The 20,151-nt window shown below is 47.8% G+C and overlaps 11 protein-coding genes across 11 annotated transcripts; 8 read left to right on the plus strand and 3 right to left on the minus strand.

The window, feature by feature from the left end:
* The first annotated feature begins 247 nt into the window (after nt 1-247).
* On the plus strand, nt 248-1,444 carry BT62DRAFT_1072804 (uncharacterized protein). Its single transcript, XM_043178894.1, has 7 exons — nt 248-361; nt 427-522; nt 634-685; nt 744-761; nt 810-880; nt 915-1,132; nt 1,192-1,444. Exons 4-7 carry the CDS (start codon nt 747-749, stop codon nt 1,437-1,439), a joined length of 552 nt encoding a protein of 183 aa, XP_043044283.1. The 5' UTR covers nt 248-361; nt 427-522; nt 634-685; nt 744-746; the 3' UTR covers nt 1,440-1,444.
* Nucleotides 1,445-1,505: 61 nt separating this feature from the next.
* Nucleotides 1,506-2,577, minus strand: BT62DRAFT_991607 (uncharacterized protein). The gene is made up of 2 exons (XM_043190292.1): nt 2,051-2,577; nt 1,506-1,997 (listed from the first exon to the last, which is right to left on the minus strand). Exons 1-2 carry the CDS (start codon nt 2,526-2,528, stop codon nt 1,861-1,863), a joined length of 615 nt encoding a protein of 204 aa, XP_043044284.1. The 5' UTR covers nt 2,529-2,577; the 3' UTR covers nt 1,506-1,860.
* Nucleotides 2,578-2,699: 122 nt separating this feature from the next.
* On the plus strand, nt 2,700-3,998 carry BT62DRAFT_928063 (Shwachman-Bodian-diamond syndrome protein). Its single transcript, XM_043185428.1, has 7 exons — nt 2,700-2,758; nt 2,811-2,862; nt 2,915-2,958; nt 3,013-3,142; nt 3,198-3,398; nt 3,455-3,628; nt 3,693-3,998. Exons 1-7 carry the CDS (start codon nt 2,724-2,726, stop codon nt 3,804-3,806), a joined length of 750 nt encoding a protein of 249 aa, XP_043044285.1. The 5' UTR covers nt 2,700-2,723; the 3' UTR covers nt 3,807-3,998.
* Nucleotides 3,829-5,994, minus strand: BT62DRAFT_962625 (uncharacterized protein). The gene is made up of 9 exons (XM_043188651.1): nt 5,736-5,994; nt 5,502-5,689; nt 5,300-5,448; nt 5,158-5,247; nt 5,035-5,107; nt 4,438-4,984; nt 4,274-4,388; nt 4,145-4,220; nt 3,829-4,091 (listed from the first exon to the last, which is right to left on the minus strand). Exons 1-9 carry the CDS (start codon nt 5,968-5,970, stop codon nt 3,894-3,896), a joined length of 1,671 nt encoding a protein of 556 aa, XP_043044286.1. The 5' UTR covers nt 5,971-5,994; the 3' UTR covers nt 3,829-3,893.
* Nucleotides 5,995-6,061: 67 nt separating this feature from the next.
* BT62DRAFT_985048 (HIRA-interacting protein 5) lies at nt 6,062-7,238 on the plus strand. The gene is made up of 4 exons (XM_043189907.1): nt 6,062-6,255; nt 6,306-6,883; nt 6,935-7,020; nt 7,078-7,238. The coding sequence occupies exons 2-4, from the start codon at nt 6,314-6,316 to the stop codon at nt 7,100-7,102; spliced, it is 681 nt and encodes a 226-aa protein (XP_043044287.1). The 5' UTR covers nt 6,062-6,255; nt 6,306-6,313; the 3' UTR covers nt 7,103-7,238.
* Nucleotides 7,239-7,339: 101 nt separating this feature from the next.
* Nucleotides 7,340-8,479, plus strand: BT62DRAFT_978722 (porphobilinogen deaminase; the record flags this gene model as incomplete). The annotated part of the gene is made up of 2 exons (XM_043189368.1): nt 7,340-7,831; nt 7,919-8,479. 2 exons carry the CDS (start codon nt 7,340-7,342, stop codon nt 8,477-8,479), a joined length of 1,053 nt encoding a protein of 350 aa, XP_043044288.1.
* Nucleotides 8,480-8,572: 93 nt separating this feature from the next.
* BT62DRAFT_885317 (uncharacterized protein) lies at nt 8,573-9,812 on the plus strand (the record flags this gene model as incomplete). The annotated part of the gene is made up of 2 exons (XM_043182824.1): nt 8,573-8,859; nt 8,909-9,812. The coding sequence occupies 2 exons, from the start codon at nt 8,573-8,575 to the stop codon at nt 9,810-9,812; spliced, it is 1,191 nt and encodes a 396-aa protein (XP_043044289.1).
* Nucleotides 9,813-10,877: 1,065 nt separating this feature from the next.
* Nucleotides 10,878-13,894, plus strand: BT62DRAFT_1072811 (ATP-dependent DNA helicase). Its single transcript, XM_043178895.1, has 14 exons — nt 10,878-11,000; nt 11,057-11,158; nt 11,212-11,390; nt 11,440-11,524; nt 11,573-11,751; nt 11,805-12,082; nt 12,132-12,145; nt 12,197-12,444; nt 12,495-12,507; nt 12,556-12,747; nt 12,805-12,886; nt 12,936-12,970; nt 13,025-13,169; nt 13,219-13,894. The coding sequence occupies exons 1-14, from the start codon at nt 10,932-10,934 to the stop codon at nt 13,653-13,655; spliced, it is 2,058 nt and encodes a 685-aa protein (XP_043044290.1). The 5' UTR covers nt 10,878-10,931; the 3' UTR covers nt 13,656-13,894.
* A 519-nt stretch (nt 13,895-14,413) lies between these two features.
* BT62DRAFT_1072812 (UBC-like protein) lies at nt 14,414-15,591 on the plus strand (the record flags this gene model as incomplete). The annotated part of the gene is made up of 9 exons (XM_043178896.1): nt 14,414-14,483; nt 14,536-14,612; nt 14,678-14,782; nt 14,846-14,866; nt 14,924-15,016; nt 15,069-15,079; nt 15,139-15,190; nt 15,248-15,336; nt 15,389-15,591. The coding sequence occupies 8 exons, from the start codon at nt 14,414-14,416 to the stop codon at nt 15,278-15,280; spliced, it is 462 nt and encodes a 153-aa protein (XP_043044291.1). The 3' UTR covers nt 15,281-15,336; nt 15,389-15,591.
* A 55-nt stretch (nt 15,592-15,646) lies between these two features.
* On the minus strand, nt 15,647-17,279 carry BT62DRAFT_535500 (uncharacterized protein). The gene is made up of 5 exons (XM_043181298.1): nt 17,168-17,279; nt 17,084-17,112; nt 16,832-17,034; nt 16,679-16,783; nt 15,647-16,628 (listed from the first exon to the last, which is right to left on the minus strand). Exons 1-5 carry the CDS (start codon nt 17,168-17,170, stop codon nt 15,706-15,708), a joined length of 1,263 nt encoding a protein of 420 aa, XP_043044292.1. The 5' UTR covers nt 17,171-17,279; the 3' UTR covers nt 15,647-15,705.
* A 722-nt stretch (nt 17,280-18,001) lies between these two features.
* On the plus strand, nt 18,002-19,867 carry BT62DRAFT_917095 (uncharacterized protein; the record flags this gene model as incomplete). Its single annotated transcript, XM_043184023.1, has 7 exons — nt 18,002-18,072; nt 18,226-18,253; nt 18,320-18,483; nt 18,534-18,548; nt 18,725-19,261; nt 19,309-19,492; nt 19,784-19,867. The coding sequence occupies 7 exons, from the start codon at nt 18,002-18,004 to the stop codon at nt 19,865-19,867; spliced, it is 1,083 nt and encodes a 360-aa protein (XP_043044293.1).
* Nucleotides 19,868-20,151: the final 284 nt, after the last annotated feature.

Genomic DNA, 20,151 nt, shown 5'->3' on the forward strand with positions numbered 1-20,151 from the left:
ATTGCGTCAGACGCTTCAGGATTCTGTACTGACGATAAATATATACTAGTGAAATTCCACAGGTTAGCTCGCAGAACTCGTGGAGCAATCTTCCGGGCTATATAAAACTGAGGGGCCTTCACATATGGTCGAAGAACTTTGAGAGTCTAGACTGTTTCAGTACCTTTTCTGAAGGACATCATTTACTGTAAGTTTGTGATGTCGCCACCGCCCTGTTTTCGATGTTGACCCAAATCTAGGATATAAGATGTCTTCCTCTGTACCTCGCTTCCCAATAACTGGTTGCGAGGAACGGTGGTCCGTTTTACTGGCCTCCCGTTCCTTCTCACACAAAGCCATCCGCCAATCATATCTCCTTCAGGTAGGTATCCCCACTTTTTTGCTGGTTGCTGCACATGCTCCTCGGACGTTCTAATCTGGGGGTAGTTCATCTCGCGTCAAGTCTGCCGTACATATCTCCTGCTTGTCTTGTGTATCGGTGGTCATCGGACAACGGGTTCAATGGAGACATTGAGTCCTAATGTACGTATACTTACTGTCTTCTTCGTGTACAGGCCGGAAGGTTTTGCTTTCATATCTTTCTTCGGCTTCTTGTACCTATCTTTTTTTGACAAGATGAAAATATCTTTACAGATACAAGGAACGGTGCAAATTTAGCCTCTGGTTGGTTCAGGACCGAACATATGTAAGTCGAAAATTCATCTTTTCGTTAGCGTTCTGATTTGTTTTCGTTTCGGGTCAAGTCGATGGTATTTCTGAACGTTTGTAGTTCCAAAACGCACTTGCATAACGCTAATATGTCCTTCAAGGGCCGGGAGGGCAAGGACCATGCCGAGCCCTTCAATTTGTCTGTTACGTCCACACAATCAGTATCGAACCTGTAAGTTGCTGACAAGTCTCCTCGTGGATCGTAGCCAATTAAATAAACTTTCTCTTTACCGAGGTCCAACTCCAGGGATTCGGATACCTTCGCATGATCCGCCACTTCCAGCTTCGTACGCCCGCCTATTCTATCCTTATTTGTTCGCACGGTCAATGGATAGCCATGTCAATCAGGTACCATTCAAAGCGGAGGCAAGTTCAGTCCTGATCCCGCCTCGTCTGTCACTCCCTCTAGGCTATAAGCAACTGTGTCTGCAATTGTCTTGGGTTTCCAAACGTTCTTTTGTTCTTTGCGTACGACGGCTGAAGCTCAAGATGCGACAGACAGTCTGATCCTGAAATTGGGTTTGCGTATTCGTGCTATTCATTTTTTTCCAGGAAGATCTTGGTTGCCCCTCATTGCGTTCTGGGACGAAGCAAGAATGGACAGTACCACACAATCCAATGTAGACAAATCTACAGATGCAGAACCACATGCATCGTCGCGTACAAATTTAACTGTTTGCGACAGTGAATCGAAAGGTTTGGCAGAGAAGAGATTTACGATTGGACAATAATTGGCCTGCCATTCGACACCTTCTATTGTTTCTGCTCTTTAATTATGGCGACAACAGTGGGACACATGCAGTGGCCTCTAGTAGAAGCCTCACAGTGCAAGTCTTTTTAGTACTTTTACGCATGAAACAGCGAGCGCCATTTGGGGCACCTCTTGAATATGCAACAAGTCGATAAATAATATTGAGAGAAGCTGACAGCGCCAGCAGATTTTCAGCCCTACTGTCAATGCAATTGTCGTCTACGACCATGAAGTATTGTAGCGAAGATTAAAGATCGTGATAAGCGTAGGTATGAAGTCCGTGTCATATTCGTAATGCAATAGAAAGCAAGAGGCAACCGTCGTTGTACGTCCAAAGTCGAGAACAGAAAATAAAAGAGCCCAACAAAATCCAGATAATCCTTCCACATGGAATCGCACAACTACGTCGCACGGAAAGCACTCCTGAGCAGTTGGAAGCCAGACAAGAAGACGACGAGTATCGTTGCGATGATGGTAATGACTGTCGGCTGTGCGATATAGGACGAAAAACCGTTGCTACATATCGAGCATGTCCATCCTGATTATTCTTGGTCAGTTTCTTAATCAATTCACGGACAAGGAGGGACGCACCACTGCTGAGTGGGGTGTATGCCTGAGGGGTATAGAATGCAAACGTAGCTTCACTGTTTGGGTTCATGTACCCGCCTTTTCTAGTTGCGCTCAATCCACGCTCGTCACATATCAACAACGTGCAAGTCGCTTGCGGGAGAGGATTATCTGAGTGACTCTCCTGGTAAGAGTAAACATCCCACACGACCTGGGTGGCCGTCCCGTCGATGATTCCACTTGACCCTGGTCCCACAGGATAAGTATTGCCGTTGTCGCATAGCGCAGAGACAGTGAGATGTGTGGGGGAGACGATGACATCGGTAAAGTTCCAACCAAAGGTCACCATCTCATTGGTTGCGATTTTGTAGAAGGATGTGACCGTCGTTGGTGGCTGGGTGATGGTCAGGGAACCTGCCGCTGCAGAGGCAGGGACGGATACAGTTGAGGAAGCCGCTGAGGAAGAGGCAGCCTGGGAGCCTGAGGATGACGACGACGACATCGAGGACGGTGATGGCGGTGACTGTTAAGGAGAGGAGCAAAACCACGACTCAGAAGACGATGGTATCACTGGGCTCGTTGGCGACGACGACAAGTCACAGTGTGACCAGCAATAATTTGTCACCCTTCTCAAACACGTGGCTTGCGGCACACGGTACCCGACTTCCGGACCGTGACCCCTTGACTCCTTCCACCCATGTCGAAAATTCAGCAACCTTCAAATCAAATCAAGTACTATCCATATTTTTTCCATCTTACCTTTACTGACCCAGAATATATCCAGGCTTACGAATGTCTCCGTGGTTAAATTAAAGAAAGGCGGCAAGCGCTTCGAAGTATACTAAGTGCTCTACACTTAGTCATAGCTAGTTTTAACACAAATGTCAGATCGCATGCTACAAGAATAAAGTGCAAGAGTGGAGAAATGGCGTGTATGATAACTTATTATATTGGATTGTTCAGATTCTTATTTGTTCTTTGGGCAGGGAAACTAACTTGGACGACGTTCTTCAAATAAGCAACGTATTCGTGAACGTTTCCAAGGGCGAAGTAGCCAAGCATGGCGACCTAAAAAAATGCTTTGGTACATCCGATATTCTCGATATCGTTAAAGAGGTCTTGCCGTGTTCATCTTTCTCGATTTTTCGAAATCTCATTCGCTGTCAAGTAGATCCTCAAGAAGGGCGAGATGCAAGTCAACGAGAAGGAGCGCGATCACGATCTCTCGGCGCTTCGCAAAGAAATCCTCAACTTGGTAGCAGAGAAATGTGTTGATCCGGAAACCCAAAGGCCTTATCCAGTAGGTCTGATAGACAAAGCTATGACCGAGGCTGGATTCAGTGTTAAACCGAACAAAACTGCGAAAAGCCAGGTAGGGAGCTTTCTTACTCCCATATATTTTAACCTCAACTTCGTCTGTCCAACCAGGTGTCGGAATGTATAAAGCTTATCCAGTCAAATTCCACGCTGCCTATACAGCGTGCAAGGATGCGTGTCCGTGTAACTATGCCACCTGCAGACGGCAAGCGGCTCAGAGAGAAGATATTAGAAGGAGCAGACAAGGTTGAGGACGATGAAACCACTAAAGATGAGTGGGAAGTCGTGAGTATCCATCTTTCTTCTGCTTCCATCACTTACTTACAGCTATCCACCTATTCATTCAAAGGTTATGCTCATAGATCCTGGCCAATTCCGTGTAATCAATGAGATTCTGCAAAAAGAATGCAAGGGCCGGGGACGAATCGAGACAATGACTTTCGCAGCAACAGCGACAAATTAGACCTCCTCAGGGCTCCTGTGTCCTTAGAGAATTGTATCTTTTTAGGTAGACTCAGATGACATTGTTATGTGTACATCTTCTGGCAACTCAACGTTGTAAATCGCGCAGGATAAGCGGCCTCATCACACGGCCCCAATTCTCATCCCACGAGCTCCACTCCCATTCAACGTTGCTGACTTGTTCTGCATGATCATGAGGCGCATGTATGTACGATGTCGAGTGTTTTGATGTCTTCTGTAATAAGGAAGATAACTTCGTTGAGGACGGAAAGTTTGTAAGAAGAGACTAGTAGGGGGTGAGAAGGGCATTGGTGCGATGATGCGATGCAAGTTATTCACCTCCAGTTGTTGAGCCAACTGCGCAGGGTCTTCAAATACCAGCCCATTTATGCCCTCCTTGACGAGCTCGTCCAAACTAATAGCTGGTTAGACCAAAGGGCGGCAAAGGCGCTGTGAGACAGGACATACCACTTAAATTTCAGCGCGCAGACAGGCAGACCGCAGCCGAACATGTCAACGATTTTCATAGGCAAATCAAGAGCGGAGGAACTGGAGTGCAGGGAGACACCGAGATCCGCAGAACCTTTTACAAAACTCAGTCGTTGCAATGATGATGCTCAAATATAACTGACCCAGAAGTAGGGGATAATCCTCTGGTTCCAGCCATAAGCTGACGCATCGCACCCATTCCCATCCTCGCTGTAGCTTTTCCATACTTTGCATGTACCCTTCGCGAAGTTCTCCCTTTCCTGTGACGACCACCAGAAGTTTCGGTAATACCTTCGATCCTCCACAATTCAGTTCTTTGGCCCTGGTTTCATATATTTTCAAGGCTTCGCGGAGTATGCTAAAATCTTCATCAGGTGTCCAAGAGGTGCTGGAGACTACCACTGCAGGTCGGTCTCGGCGAAGGCGGGGCGAGTGTATCTCGGAGTATCTGGGCGCATCAAAGGACTCTGTGGGCGTACGTATGGTAGCGTGGAAAGGTTTCAAGGCCTTCGACTTGAAAGGTACCCCGGATGTCAGAGACGGCAGTGAGACATCGATGGGTTTTTCTGGAAGTGTTCTTATTTGGGGAGTCGTATCTGTAAATGGTGTAGAATAAGGCATAGATGATGACGGTAGCCAGCCGGTGAGCGATTTTGGCGCGGTTATTGATGGTCTTAGTTTGACGAATAGCTATATGAAAGTTGTCAGAATGTTGTATGTCAGTGAAAGTTTACGCGTACATCATGCACTTCTTGCGGTGAGCAGCGATGAAAATGACGCGGAGGCCTGTCATGCAATACCACCTTGTGGCCTCTGGAGAAATTTAGGACACACTTCAGAGTTAAAAAAGATCAATTGCGTACTGGAGATCCCATTCTTTCACTAAGAAATCGCACATGGCCTGCGTCACAAAGAGGTGGGCATACGCGCTCCTCCCAAATGTGGCCTCTACCCTAAGACAACTGTATGGAACTTGGAAGGAGAAAGGGATGATCGTGTACATACCATTTGGCGATCTTGACGAATAAATGATCGGGTCCCAGTTTGATTGCCAAGATACTATAGCCCAAATTATGCCAGTCAATGATGACTTTGCATCCGCGTATTCGTCCAACAAGGTATACAATTGCAAGGGTAGGTATACTTGGAGGATTCTGAGAGTAAGACATCAGCGTCGGGTAAATGTGAACGTGTTCGGACGGCTGGCCTGTACAAGGATGAATTCTGGTGGTTTGGGGATGCGCACGAGAAGCTCGAGTAGAACGGAAGCAACCTGAAGGAGTATCTTTATTGGAGCGAGGAATATGAAGGGCAGGCGTCGGAAATAAGTGGGCAGTTGAGGAAGGTATCGAAAATCGACCGCAAGGCGCTGCAGAGAAGGTATCGGCGTTGAGCCTGTCTAGTTATTAGCACAAAGTTAGATGGTATATATCGCACTTGCCTGAGTACCCGATGATATTCGTTTCGAAGCCGTTCTCTACAAAGCTCTCAGCGTGATACATCATCCTAGGACTGCGTCCAATATCTCCAAGGACGAGAATCGCTACCGAGCGCAGCGAATGCTGATCTCGCGGATAAAAGAACAGGTAAAGACGCAGAAATTTCCATGAGAGCCAGAGCAGAATACAGGCAACGACAAATTCCCCGACACGAAAGCTGGTGGTAGTGCTGGTCATGAAGAGTTCGGCCCGAATCCGCCGACGGCATCTGCCTTACTAATACCATGACCCAGCGGCAAATTCTTTGAATAAGCATCGAAATGTTGGCCTCGACCACCCTGCGCAACCTGGCAGCCCTGCCGTTAAAATTCAAGTCAATACGAAGTACCCCCTTCAATGTGCGGCGTATTTCCTCGACACCAGCACTATGTTCGTTCAAGCATGGGCGGCGGTTCGCCACGGAATCCTCGATTGTACCCAAGTACCGTTCTGCTGTGAATACACAGTCGAATCCACCTTTGAGTGCGTAATTCTGTTCACTATAGTAGATGAAGTCTTAAAACATCTTGCAGCCCGGTCTATGTTCATCCAAACAGAGCCGACACCGAACGACGACTCACTGAAATTCATTCCGGGGGTGCCAGTCATGGGCGAGGGCACAGCAGAGTTCCTGGACACACGATCCGCCCTCCCATCACCCCTTGCCATCCGTCTCATGGGCATTGAAGGCGTCGCTGCTGTTTTCTTCGGACCAGATTTCGTCACCATCTCCAAAGATTCTGAAAATACGTGGGCGGTTCTCAAGCCCGAGATATACTCTAATCTCATGGAGTTCTTCTCCTCTGGACAGGCCCTGTTCAGGAGCCAAGAGGAGAGGGACAATGCTGGGCCGCAAGACACCAAGATTCTTGACACTGACTCGGAGACCGTTGCGATGATTAAGGAGCTGCTGGAGACCAGAGTGCGACCGGCTATCATGGAGGATGGGGGGGATATCGAATATCGTGGTTTTGACGAAGAAGGCTCAGCCACTGTGAAAATCAAGCTCAAGGGCAGTTGCAGAGGATGTGATTCGAGCACGGTTACTTTGAAGAGCGGGATTGAGCGTATGCTGATGCATTATATTCCCGAGGTCAAGGGTGTCGAGCAGGCTTGTTATCTCTGTTATTTTCTTCCCTGGCCATTACTGATATCTCCACAGGTTCTTGACCAGGAGGAGGAAATTGCTCTCAATGAATTCCAGAAGCTGGAGAAACGGCTGGAGCAAAATACCGGATCCAAGTCCAAGTAGGTCTTTGCCGGCTGCCTTCTTCTTACAGCTTATGGTCCTGTCTTTCCCCGTAGCCTGGCGCAGTATATGTCTCTGTAGATTTCCTGGGTTACAGTCCAGCTTGTAAATGTCCTTGGGGTATACGTAGCCATTACGGACGACATAGACATATTCATAAAATAACATACTGTATATTATCCAACCTTTGTGTATTATAACGGCTCGTATGCACCGGATGTCGAAAGCCCGGGTTGAATCGGCAGGCCCAATTTGAAAACTCGATGAATTCAAACTTCCATCTTCCGTTCTCATCTACTATCATCTTTCCTTCCCACCATGGCCACGACTGATGATGCCACGTCGAGAAAGTATATACTCGCATCGCGCGCCTCGCAGCTAGCGCAAATCCAGACGAATATAGCCCTCGCAGCACTGGAGGCACTCGACTTCCCGTCCGACTTTCCCAAGCCGACCTTTGCTACGTCTTTCATGGCCACAGCGGGTGACAAGAATCAGTCCCAGGCTCTTTTTCTCATGGGAGGGAAAGCGCTATGGACCAAGGAGCTGGAAGTGGCCTTGAAGGAGCGAGAGGTGGATATGCTCGTACATTCATTCAAGGATGTTCCCACTGTGCTGCCGGAAGGCTGCATCATTGGCGCGATAATGGAAAGAGAGGACCCTGTGGACAGTCTCGTCATCAAACGAGGCAAAGAAGATGCGTGGAAAAGTCTGGATGACCTTCCAGATGGTAGTGTTGTTGGCACGAGCAGCGTTCGACGTGTCGCCCAACTGAAACGAAACTTTCCCAAGCTGAAATTTCTCGATGCAGTGAGTTTTGCTTTCGTTTTTAAGTGGTGGGTGTGAACTGATGATCTTGTAGAGAGGGAATTTGTGAGCATATAATCGGCTACAGAGTCTCATCTCCTCAATTTACATTCCAGGAATACCCGGCTGGCAAAACTCGACGCTGAGGATGGACCTTATGCTGCCTTAATTCTCGCCAAGTCCGGCCTGGTGCGCCTGGGAATGGGCCATCGTGTTACAGCAGATCTCATCCCACCGACGCTGTATCATGCTGTCTCTCAAGGCGCTTTGGCTATTGAAATCCGAAGCGATGATACCGAGGCGTTAAAGTTGTGTGAAGCAATCACTCATAAGGAAACTCAAATCAGATGTTTAGCAGAGCGTGCATGCTTGAGGGTTCTTGAGGGGGGCTGCAGTGTGCCAGTGGGGGTTGCTTCCACCTTTGAGGACGGTGCTCTGACCTTGACGGGCTGCGTAACATCGCTAGATGGAAGTGAGCACGTCGAGCATACCTTGAAAGAGCCCGTGTCATCTGCGGTGGAGGCTGAGGCTGTTGGAGAGCGACTGGCCAAGATCCTTATTGGATCTGGCGCCGGAAAAATCTTGGATGATATAAATGTTAACCGGGAGAAACGAGCAAAGGAGGCAGAGAAAACAGAGAAGGAAAAGTAGTAGCAATAGTAGGAGTGGTCGCACTGAGGAAAAGAAATTATAATAATGTAAATCTAGTGGCAGTGTATCCTTGGCATGTACCCTCATCACTAAATGGCTCGGCGGTCCGTGTTATGCGTTCTTCTGTCGCTCCTTGGTCTTTTCCTCGTCGGAACTGTTGTCGTTCTTTCTTCCATTTCTTCTTACCTTACTATCGATCCCGACGCATATCTGTCCGAGCACAAAGTACCCACACTTCGCAGCCATGACCGCTGGAACGCCACAGAACATGGCTGGGTAGAACGGGTACCAAGAGTACTTCATCAGACGGCCAAGACGGATATTCTCTCAGAGAAATGGAGATCGGTGTCGCTGCAATGTCAGAATATAATGCCAGACTAGTACGTCTAGCATGCTGGTACTACCAGTTGTCAATTAACCTCAAGACAGTGAATACATGCTCTGGACAGACGAATCCTCTCGAAAATTTATTATCGAATACTATCCTTGGTTTCTACGAACGTATGATGGATATCGTTTTCCGATACAGCGTGCAGATGCAATCCGGTATTTCGTCTTGTATCACTACGGAGGTGTGTACTACGACGTCGACATTGGCTGTAGGCGTCCACTAGACCCACTCCTCGCATACCCCGTCATTCTCCCAAAAACAATCCCAGTTGGTGTTTCCAACGACCTCATGTTCTCAACAAAAGGTCACCCATTCTTCGCCCAACTTATCCACAACCTTGCCACCTTTGATCATTCTTGGTTCCTCAACTACCCTACGGTCATGTTCTCTACCGGACCTATGTTTCTTTCCATACAGTACACCATCTGGACTTCTTCCCACGCTGCTGCTCTCAGTGACCCCATCCGTATCCTACCAAAGTCTCTCTATGGCAAAAATGCCAAGGACGGTGAAGCGCCCCATTCATTTTTCACACATTTCTATGGCAGCAGCTGGCATGCCGACGACGCCGTATTCATTGGTTTCCTTGGCCATTGGGGCAACAAGTTGATGTTAGCGGGTGTTCTCTTCCTCATAGCTGGGTTAGGGTTCATGGTATTGCCTACTAGACAGCGCAGGCAAGTTATGCGCTTGTTGGGTAGACTGTTTCCCCGTTGGGTGTCCGACTCTTCATTAGGCGACAGAGCGAACGATCGTCTTAGACGTCAACGCCGCGTCCTCTTTTTCCTTCCAGTGTCGATTCACCCGCACGATGTTGAATTAAGTCCTTCATTAGAGGAGATGCGTTTGGAGAAACGCTGGCACGTCCAGGAGCTAGGGCCTGGGCTTGAAGAATCTGGGCGCCAAAGATCGTCGAGTTTGTCTCATCCTCGCGATGTCTAAAACAGTTAAAGCGTATATTTATTCAGTTATCCTTGTCTTCTTGTCATTATGCATGACAGAGCTGCAATGTGATTGGGGATAGCAGATTGAACGGATCGGACGACGCTTAGAACTACGCAGATGCCGAAAAGTAACAAGGCTGTCGTGCGGCAGAAGAGCTGCTTCTGGACCAGATCAACGCGGAGAATCAGTGTAGCCTTCGCCCTGGCAAGCACTGCGCTTCCATGGAATGAGTCTAAGGAGGAGTCGTGCGCGACGAACTTGAAGCTTGAAGAGTGAAGTCTTGCAACGGTCGCGCTGCTGGTGCAGAACGATTAGAGAGAACTGAATAACAGTGGTGTGGCCTATGCATCTCAACCTCCAGCAGATCCCATAGTATTAGCAACAAAATGGTGAAATGCATAACAGGCCTCATTGAGATGCCTAAGTTCAAAGAGCCCACGCGTCTGAAGCTCATGGATGCGGCATGTCATACGTGGGTTGCAAGCAGTGCAAGTGACAACTTTTACCAGCCTGTACTAATGTTGACTAGCATTCAGTACAAAAACCCTATACAAGACTCCTAAGGATGCGTCGAGCTATGCGGAGGTGAGCGCTCGAATGGAAGGTACGACTAAACATGATAGTATAATGTAAGTCTCTCAATAAATGTACTTAAATCGACTCGAAAGATTTCTCAATCTTCACATGTAAGGATATGACACAGCATGCACTTTTCCGAAGCGAGGTGAGGAGAGGCCGCTAAGAAAAGCAGGAGGTCGCGAGGAAAGCTGTAACGACGAAGAAAGAAGGCGTAAGACAGCGGAAAGACGAGGGAAGGATAGATCTAGTGGAAAAAAACTCAACGTGAAGGCCAAAATAGCTGTGGACAGAAACTCAGAATTATGGCCACCATGCTCAATTACCGAGGAGACATAGAGGGCCTCAATCAGGGACTTTTAAATTAAGTCTCAGTCTAGTGGTAGAATCACGTGTGTGTGACATTTCCTGTTTTGGATCCTCTTACCATTTCTGTACAGTAGGCCACAAAGTAAATAAAGAATCACGATGTAAACAACGCGACTTATTCTACTTCCGCCATCACGCTTTGGTCGCGTAATAGATCTCCCACCGTCCCCCATGGAAAAAGCACTCCAAGTTTTGAAAAATGTTTTCAGACATTCTTCCTTTCGATTATCCCAGGAAGCCGTACGTACCAGCCCCCCTTATTTTCTCACTCACGCGTCGATTTCTCTATATTCCAGGTAATTCAACGCCTTCTTGTTGACAACAAAAATGCTTTGGTACTTTTTCCGACCGGTGGAGGAAAGTCCTTGACATATCAAGTCCCAGCGCTCTGTCTAGATGTGAGCAGTGGATCACGCTGACATCAGGGTATTTTTTAACGCGTATTTTATAGGGATTGACACTGGTGATTTCGCCTCTGATTGCGCTAATGAAGGACCAAGTGGATGCACTTCGTGATCGCGGCGTCAAAGCTGCCAATTTGGACAGCACGCTAGACGCGGAGGTAGCAAGAGTAGTGAAACACGACGTGATTGCAAACAAAATCAAGCTTCTATATGTCGCTCCAGAGAGGTGAAGTTCTCACTTTTCAAAATTCGCACCTCTAAACGATCAGGTGTAGGCTCAATAATGAAGGCTTCCTGGAAATGATGAAGCATGTGAAGATATCCCTTCTTGCTGTGGACGAGTCGCATTGTGTGTCTCAAGTGAGTTGTACTAACGATGTAATATTCCAGTTATTGAATTATCTCTAGTGGGGTCTAAGTTTCCGACCCGACTACCTCAAAGTTGCGCGTTTCGCCAAAGAAATGGATGTCGAGCGCGTTCTGTGCCTTACAGCAACGGCAACACCAAGCATTGCGCGAGACATTTGTGAACAATTCTGCATTGATCCCAAAGCTGGACTGTTTGACACCCCAATATATCGGCCAAAGTAAATCCATTTTCGTTCAAAGATGGACACATGTTGACTTCAATCATCTCTAGCCTCTCCTTCCAGGTTGACGTTGCTGACAACTTTGCTCAAAAGATCGAGCGTCTTGTTCCGTTCCTCAAGAAGAGGACTGGACCAGCTATCATCTATGTGACGCTGCAAAAACAGGCACAGAATATTGCCAGTGAGCTCGCGAGGCGCAAATTAGACGCTATGGTATATCATGCGGGACTCCCAAGTGAAGAGCGAGCCCGGATACAACAACAATTTATGACTTCTGAGAAAGGAATTGTGTGCGCCACGATCGCTTTTGGTATGGGAATAGATAAAGGTATAGATTGTCCATCTTCTCGTCATCTTTGGACTGATATTATGTACAGCTAATATCCGGCAGGCAGATCACATTTAATCGTCGTGTCATACTTCCACTGACTTTTATACACAGGTTGTTCATCTCTATATGCCAAAGACGTTGGAGAATTATAGTCAGGAAGTGGGGAGAGCTGGTCGTGATGGCCTTCCTTCTACTTGTTTGCTGTTCTTGTCTGCCCCTGACATCCCTGTCCTTGAGGGTTTTTCTAGAGGAGATACCTGCAATAAGACATCTCTGGAGCTTTGGATGCAAGAAGTGGCTCTCAAAAGTCCCTCAACAGATGAAACTCTTGATTTCAATCACTACCAACAGTCCAAGTCGTATGTCTTTCTAACTTTTCTTCTGGTGCATTGATAATCATAGCCTTCAGGTATGACATGAAGGTACGATATATATCTAGCTGATTTTACTCGCATAGTAATCATCGTCAGGCCTCGATTCTTGGGTTATGTTACGCCCATCTAGAACTCCAGCACAAGTACATTCGGGCGGTGACGCCGTTCTATGAAATCTATGATATCACGTTTCGCGATGCGGATGGTATGAAGCAAGTGAAGACCGACGCATCCCCCGCAGCGAAAGCTATCAGGGCTAATTGGCAGTCCAAGGCGAGCGGGTTCCAGGTATGGTTCGTCTGCCGGCAATTCTTGGCCCCAGCATTGATGGGCTTTCGTTTTCAGATCAACATGGTAGAAGCGGCTGAACGATCCGGGTTATCCAGAGAGTCATTGGCGGGGCAGATTTCCATGTGGGAGATCGGACGTACGTGACTTTTCTCCTAGGATCAGTTAAATACAGACCATTTCGACAGAGCACATTTCAACGAAACCGTCGCAAGTTCGAATGGTAAACCAACTCTGTTTTATGTCTGTATGATCTGGCTAATGGCAAGCTGTTCAGCGTTATCGTATAGTGAACTCCTTTCCCACGGAGCTGTCCAAGATCTCAGCCATAGCCCAAGACATCCACGCCGGGATGGTTCAACGCGAGGAGGAAGGCATACGAAAACTTCAAGAGGTGATTGAATTCGCCACTAAGCCCGAATGTTCGTCAGACTTCGCTGTGTATTATCTGCCAACTAACGCTCGTGTCAGGCCTAGCTCACTCCCTCGCGACATACTTTGGTCACGGTGACGCTGTCCCTAGCGGACGCTGCGGTCACTGCACTTTCTGCAAAACCGGTACCGGGGTCGTCTTCAGGCGAGGCGCCAACACTACTCCCGACTCTGCCCAGGTCCGGGCTATTCTCAACGCATGCCCAGAGCGGGACGACCCGTGGTTGCTCGCGCGTATGGCTTTTGGGATCACGTCGCCGAGGCTGACGGCGGGCAGATGGAGCACAAGTCACCCGCTTTTTGGAAGCATGGAGGATGTGGACTTCAATGCGCTCGTGGAAGCGTTTGATGCGGAGTGTAAGAAAGTCGACTATGTGAGCCTGACTGTGACAAAGACGACGCCGGCCCCGAAGAAGAGACCGACTAGTGCAAGGGGGAGGGGAAAAACAAGTAAGAGAGGAAGATATGACAACTAGGTTTGCAATAGCTGGATAAATGAGGAATGCTAAGCATAGGAACTCTGTTCTGCTTTATGGTCTACGTGAACGTCGACTTCCACTCTTATTTTTGCTTCTCCGGCTAAGATTTGCATAGAAATTATATTGGACTCTTTTCTTCTACGTTGCTTCAGTCCCTATTACAACTTTACTATATCAAACCCGTAGACTTATTCACCATTATACACCCTTTCCGGAGGAATATCTTCGAGAAGTGGCTCTTGGGAAGCGCCGAATGTCAAGGTCTCATGAGATCTTGAATATGGCGTTTCACTGCAACGGGATGGCAATGAAAATTGTGCAACCTCAGGATACTTCAAGGTATCAGATGAATATAAATCTTCTATATCTCATTAATAAGCCAGACAGTAAAGTGAATAAATATAGATCCATTTGCCTTATTCTACTCAACATTTGATTGTACCCTACCCAACCACGCAGAATGCTCCAGAGCTGCATCCTCCAGTTTGGCTGAGCAAGACTAAGTCTACTCTGTATCCCCGCGAGCGCCTGTACGTCCCTGAGAAATGGAATACAAGTGACTCTATAAGCGAGGAGACGATAAATGTTTTGACAAAGAGCAAAAAGCCAAAAAAAATTTCGACTATAAAGAATTTTCGCTTTGCACATGTTTGGTTGCAGCCTCAGTATTTGCCTCCTCGGAAACGACTGGCGGTCGAAGCTGCACTCATCCTTAGCTTCTATCTTGATCTCGTTTCTTCTTCATTACTGACTCTATGGCTTCCATATCTGCTAGAAGACTAGCGAAAGAGCTGCACGAAATACAGACAGAGGGTTGTCCAGTTGGTACGCACCCTGATACGCTTATTGTTCCGGAATATGAATACTAGATACATAGGAATAAATCTCTTACAGGCAGATGACTTTGCGGCATGGCAATTCACTATAGAGGTCATGGGGGAGTCGCTGTACCAGGTCCGTTACCATACCTACTGTCTCAAGTGGCGAATCGACCGGTATTCAGACCAGGATTTCCCTAGGGCGAAGTTTTCACTCTGCTATTCCGGTTCGATAAGCACTACCCGATATCATCTCCAGCTGTTCAGTTTGTTGTTACTGATGGCAAGACATCGCCCGTGCACCCGGTGGGTATCAACGTTTGCTCCCTGTGAATGATCTGTATCCGTTGCTAAGTCCGGCTTCTCTAGCACGTATACTCCAATGGACATGTATGTCCATCCCTTCTTCTGATTGCGTCAATGCTGCTTACTGAGTATCCGTTACAGATTTGCGCGTCGATCCTTGGGAATGAGTGGTCGCCCGTCCTCAGTGTCATTGCGGTGTGTCTAACGTTACAGAGCATGCTGGCGTCTTGCAAGGTGAGTCCATCGCGTACTCTTGACGATTATTTCCGCTTATCCTGCTGTGTAGAAGAAGGAACGGTAAGCGTATCACCATCCTTTCAACCTCTTCATTGTTCGTTGAATGGCTTCTCTCTCAGCCCTCCAGATAACGATCGCTACGTGCGACATGCACCTGACAACCCGAAGAAAGTGCGTAGCCATTACTGTTATGGCACTTTTCGTGTTGCCTAATGAAAGCCATTCCAGACGCAATTTCACTACGATGGTAATAGTCCATAATACAAATTGATAGCTTACTGACAAACATACCCTGATGGGGGCTCTCTAGATGACACGTACGTTATATCAACTCTTCTGTTAGGCGGACTACTGACAGAATTCAATTAGAGTTTGAATACACCACATTGACATCCCTCTCATGACTGACTATCTTCATGTATTTTTGTATCTGTCACACGCTCTTTGCAACGTATACCTGCAAGTTTTGACGAGCAACTTCCAATTCTCATCGGATTGTATTCTCATAAGTACAACAATTTATTTACATAATTTGGACATGGAAATGAAGTTTAACAGTTTGGAGTGAGGTCAGAAGGCTTCGTCAATTGTAATGCTACAACAGAATTATATCTGTGAGATTCGTCACAATCCTCAAAAGATCACCATAAATGTCAACATAGTTTAGTGAATGGGTATCACCGATGCTATTTTCCACCACAGCAGCACGACTTTGGAATTGGAACAGGGATTTCCACGGGGACTGACGGTTGCGGAGGACTTTCCACTACCTCCTTCGTCGTTTCTGTTTCTGTTTCTGTTTGTGTTTCTGCTTCCAGTGAGCCTCCACCGTGTTCAATGCAACATCCATCACAGGCCTTTCCACATCCACACCTTCCATTGGGACATCCGCATTGGCCGCCGCAGCATTCAAGCTTTGGCAGTTTGATGAATCCAAATGGGCTGCCATGTTCCAGAGATGATGACGGATAAACGGCGAGGTCCATCGGATCTATCTGCATGCCCTTACGGGTGATCGGTGGGGCTGGAAGAGCAGCAGCACGTGCAAAGAACTGGCGAAGGTAACTCGACCCTGCATCGAGCCCAGGAAGCGCGATCCCATTCCGATTGTCGACACAGTGACCGCAGGCTTCCTCGCCGCATGAATCATGATCCTTGCTAACGTGTTCAGGACCGCGGTGCTCAGTACACCCTGGACAGTTGCAGGAAACACCGCAGGTGCACCCAGAGTCAACAAACGATGTGACTTCACTCAATGGCGGCATCATTGCAAATGTAGGCACGTCGACGCCTTGGAATTCTGGAATATGGATCGGGGGAAGCTCCAGCCTTGGGGGGTCCACATGGACGTGCTTTGGACGTTTGTGGTTGGGACTATTGGGCCGTGATATCTGTCTTGGTTTCCCACTGACCTTCCTAGCTGGAGGCGGAGGTGACGGAAGGGAAGATGATGGAGCTATTGGCTCTTGAGAAAACAATTCGGCAGCGCGAGCGAGCGCGGTGAGCCCAGCGTGTTCATCAGATTCGGCATTGACCTTGGAAGGGACTGAGTTTCGGCATTTGCACTTGCGTACACTCTTGCAAGTGCAAGGGTTCAAAAGTGACTCCACTAGAATAGGTTTAAGTCATGGAGTGGGTGCAAGTAGAGAATGTGATCACCTAGTTGGCGTGCATCAGGAGGCTTTGATGCAGTAGACTGAGATGCTTGAAGAACGTCCTTCAGGCCATTGGGTAGAGCAGGAACGATAGGAATGAATCGACGAGCTAGATCTTGTCAAACGCGGATGAGACACTCAAGAAGCCAATACACACATTTGGTGTATCCAACCACGGGCTGACTGGGTCCAGCTTCGTCCTTATTGTTGCAATTGCACTTTGAATGCACACGCCTCGACTGTCGTAGCTCGCGGCAGCTTTCGCATTGCGACACTGGACGGCCTTTTTTCTTGATTTCAAAGAGAGGCCTATCGGTATGATGGCAGGACGAAGATCGGTGACCCTTGATGCATGATTCGCTACAGAGGGATGTCGGTAAACAAGATAAAGAAGACGAGCTGCACGTACCATGCGAATTTCTTGTTGTTCACAAATACCTTGACAATTGATCTCATCAGTTGAAGTAACCCTGTATACGACAAAGGGATATACCATGAGTTGTGGGCTGCTGAAGGATGAGCTAGCAAGAAACGTGGGGAAGGGAGGGGCCGATAGACCTGTGATGGGAGTTAGTAGGACTATAAAGACCCTTGGGTAAAACGACGGATGCAATATATTGTCGGAAGGCACCATCGGGGGAACGTTTCGTCACAAATGCCGAATGCCGCGCCTAGGGACAGTGCCGCGTGATCGGCAACTCAGCTTGAAGGACGTTCAGCCTGAGACGAGTAGCAGCCATTCAAGTTCGCATTCTCACTGCTGTGTATTTTTCATCTCGTGGCCAGTGAAGCCATGAGAGCATTTTCCTACTCTCCGTTCAATTCTCTTCCCTACACGAATTGCTGTCTGTCATGCATCATACCAAAACGAATCAGTTCACTCCATACAACACGACCAGCAAAAACAGCTCGAGTCCTTCCATCAAAGTGCGTAAGTAATATATTTCCATCCTTTGCGCCCTTTATGCGAGTAGGTTCAGTTAAAAATACGCCATTTTATCATCTGGTCTTGGTGGAACCTGATAGGGTGTGGTGTGGACCCCGGTCTAGTCGCTTTTGTATGCAAAATGTACCATTTGACCTTCTGCTCGTCACCAAAGCGGCCAAGTCAGTATAATAAGGTTTTCAGAGCCCCTTCAACTGTTCTCAGAAGACTTGTTGGTGCGCGCTTTTCACCAAGTAGATTCCTTTCTATTGAAACAGACTTTAGCCTGAGCCAGCAGCGATTTTCGCGGAGTTCCAACAAGTGAGCATCCACGTCGTGGAGAAAGATAATGAATATCCGTGCCTAAACATGTGAGAATCTCAGTCCGGCCGCCGGCTAAGTATGAACTGCGCAGTTCCACGCACGCCTCGCGTCGCCCTCTCCAACGTGCGCCTATGCATTGCTGTCGATTGGTGCGCCTTTGCGCCTTCTTGTGTCGGCAGGATGTGTCTTGGCCACCCAGTTTCCTTTTCAATCAGGGTCAATTGACTGGGATTTGAATTCTCCGCCCAACATAAATGCAACGGGGCATCTTTGTATTTGATACCGTTAACTCCTTCCTCCAGCATTGGCCCAATACACGCCATCGTAATGGTAAGCAGATTACGATCTATTGGGCGCTGGATTCTCGTTTCAATTGTCATATGTCATAGGACATAGTCTGGTTCCTGGAATGATACCCGTCGGGACGCTCCTCTTCCTTTAGAGACTCAGGATATCGTAGCTTGGGGTAGCGTTGCTCCAGAAAACATCAGGGAAGAGTATAAACGGATTGCAGATCTTTGTGCATGGGGACAGAAGTTGGGCGTCAACGGCTTTCTTAGGTATGCTTCCAATTCATCTAATCTTGATGTCATATAACTGAGTTCCTTAGGATGGAAATGGATTTGTCAGTCATCGTGACATTACTGCCTTCAGAGTCTGATTTTTTTTTCTCCAGTGAGATTATGCTCTGCGATTTTACCGCTGGTGTTGAAGTGCTTTCGTTCCTCGAGTTGAGTGTCGATAATCCCCAGTTTCCTTTCCCACCCCGGCGCCCCCGAGCATTTTGAGCCTTCCCCTCAGCCTGAAAGGCATCCGATTTTCTCTCCTTCGACCACCATCAGCCACTTCCGAGGTGCTTCATGCGGGGTCATGGCACAATCACTATCCCGATGATATACGGATACAACTTGACCTAACCCGCATGATATCTTTCTATGATACATTTCTCACACCGAGCTTAATTTCTCGGCGCTTTGGGCAAGAACGGTTTGTCCACCACATTGGAGGGGCCTCTGAATCTGACATTCAGAGGGTCCTGAATAGACTAGAAACAGCGGTGCAAATGCCTCATGGGGGCGGCAGCGGTGTTGATTGGAAGACGCTGGTGCAAGTGATAGTTGACCGTTATCAAGATAGGGTCGAGATGGTGCAGTTCCTCCTGAACATCACTTCGTTGGAGGACAAGACACAGGTGGCAAAAAAGGTACAAACCCAATTACGAGTTATGCTGCAGCCGTACTTGCTTCACTCTGTCGTTCCCTCGGTTCCGAAAGCGGTGTCGACGATCTACTCCTGGGCGGCTCCGATATACAAACTATGTGCGACGTCACATACTTTGTACATTGTTTCTTCCCCAGTTCTGACTTCTAAATTGACGGAATCAGAGCGATTAATACTTGGTGGGCTGCGGGCGTTTTGAACGGTTTTGATGAGATGCTTCCGTATTCTCTGGATCAAGGCCAACAGACGGAAAGTGTTCTCTCGGAATGGAAAATACAACTTGACACGCTGATGGGATGGTTGGATTGGAGTGGTTGGGTGAAGTGTAAACCTGCTTGTAGGCCTGAGGTACGCGACGTTGGTTATCTGGGGTAAACATTTTGTTTAATATCAGTGTTTAAGGAAATTTGTTATCTTCCGACGTGGCCTTTCTTTGGACGGACATTTTCTGGTTTTCCTGGGGGTGGGGAAGGGCCAGAATGGCCTAAACGTCCCAGCAGGCACCATATCATTATGATGGAAGATGAAGGCATAGACGACGGATGGGAAAGACCGGAGCCGAAATGTCTTCGTCGATTTGAGCCGTATTCGTTCTAGAGACAGAGCTGTTCATCAATACATGTATAATTATTATTGCAGATCATATTCACTGCAGAGGATCCTGCTCCTGCTCCTTTGCAGTTTCTAGTGCAAGATGTTGGGTGGCGTCGAGAGTTTCCGTGATTCGGTCGTACATCAGAAGAGAAGGCGTTCCAGGGTTGATTTGGCTCACGGAAACGGCGTTCTCTTGCATATGGTGGACGCGAACAGAAAATGTCTGAGAAAAAGAGGAGAATCTAGTCTTGTGCGAAGTCTCTGAAAACTCGTTGGACCTGGAGCACAAAAGTGAATGTAATAAGCAGTATGGCGACATTTTCATCACGTTTCGGTTCACCCAGACCCGAAAGATTATCATCATCAGGATCAGGGACCATACAAAGGAAGAGAAGCAGTTGGGCTGCATTTGC

This window comes from Guyanagaster necrorhizus, assembly GCF_019112545.1.
Source record: "Guyanagaster necrorhizus MCA 3950 unplaced genomic scaffold BT62scaffold_4, whole genome shotgun sequence".
Taxonomy (NCBI): Eukaryota; Fungi; Basidiomycota; class Agaricomycetes; order Agaricales; family Physalacriaceae; genus Guyanagaster; species Guyanagaster necrorhizus.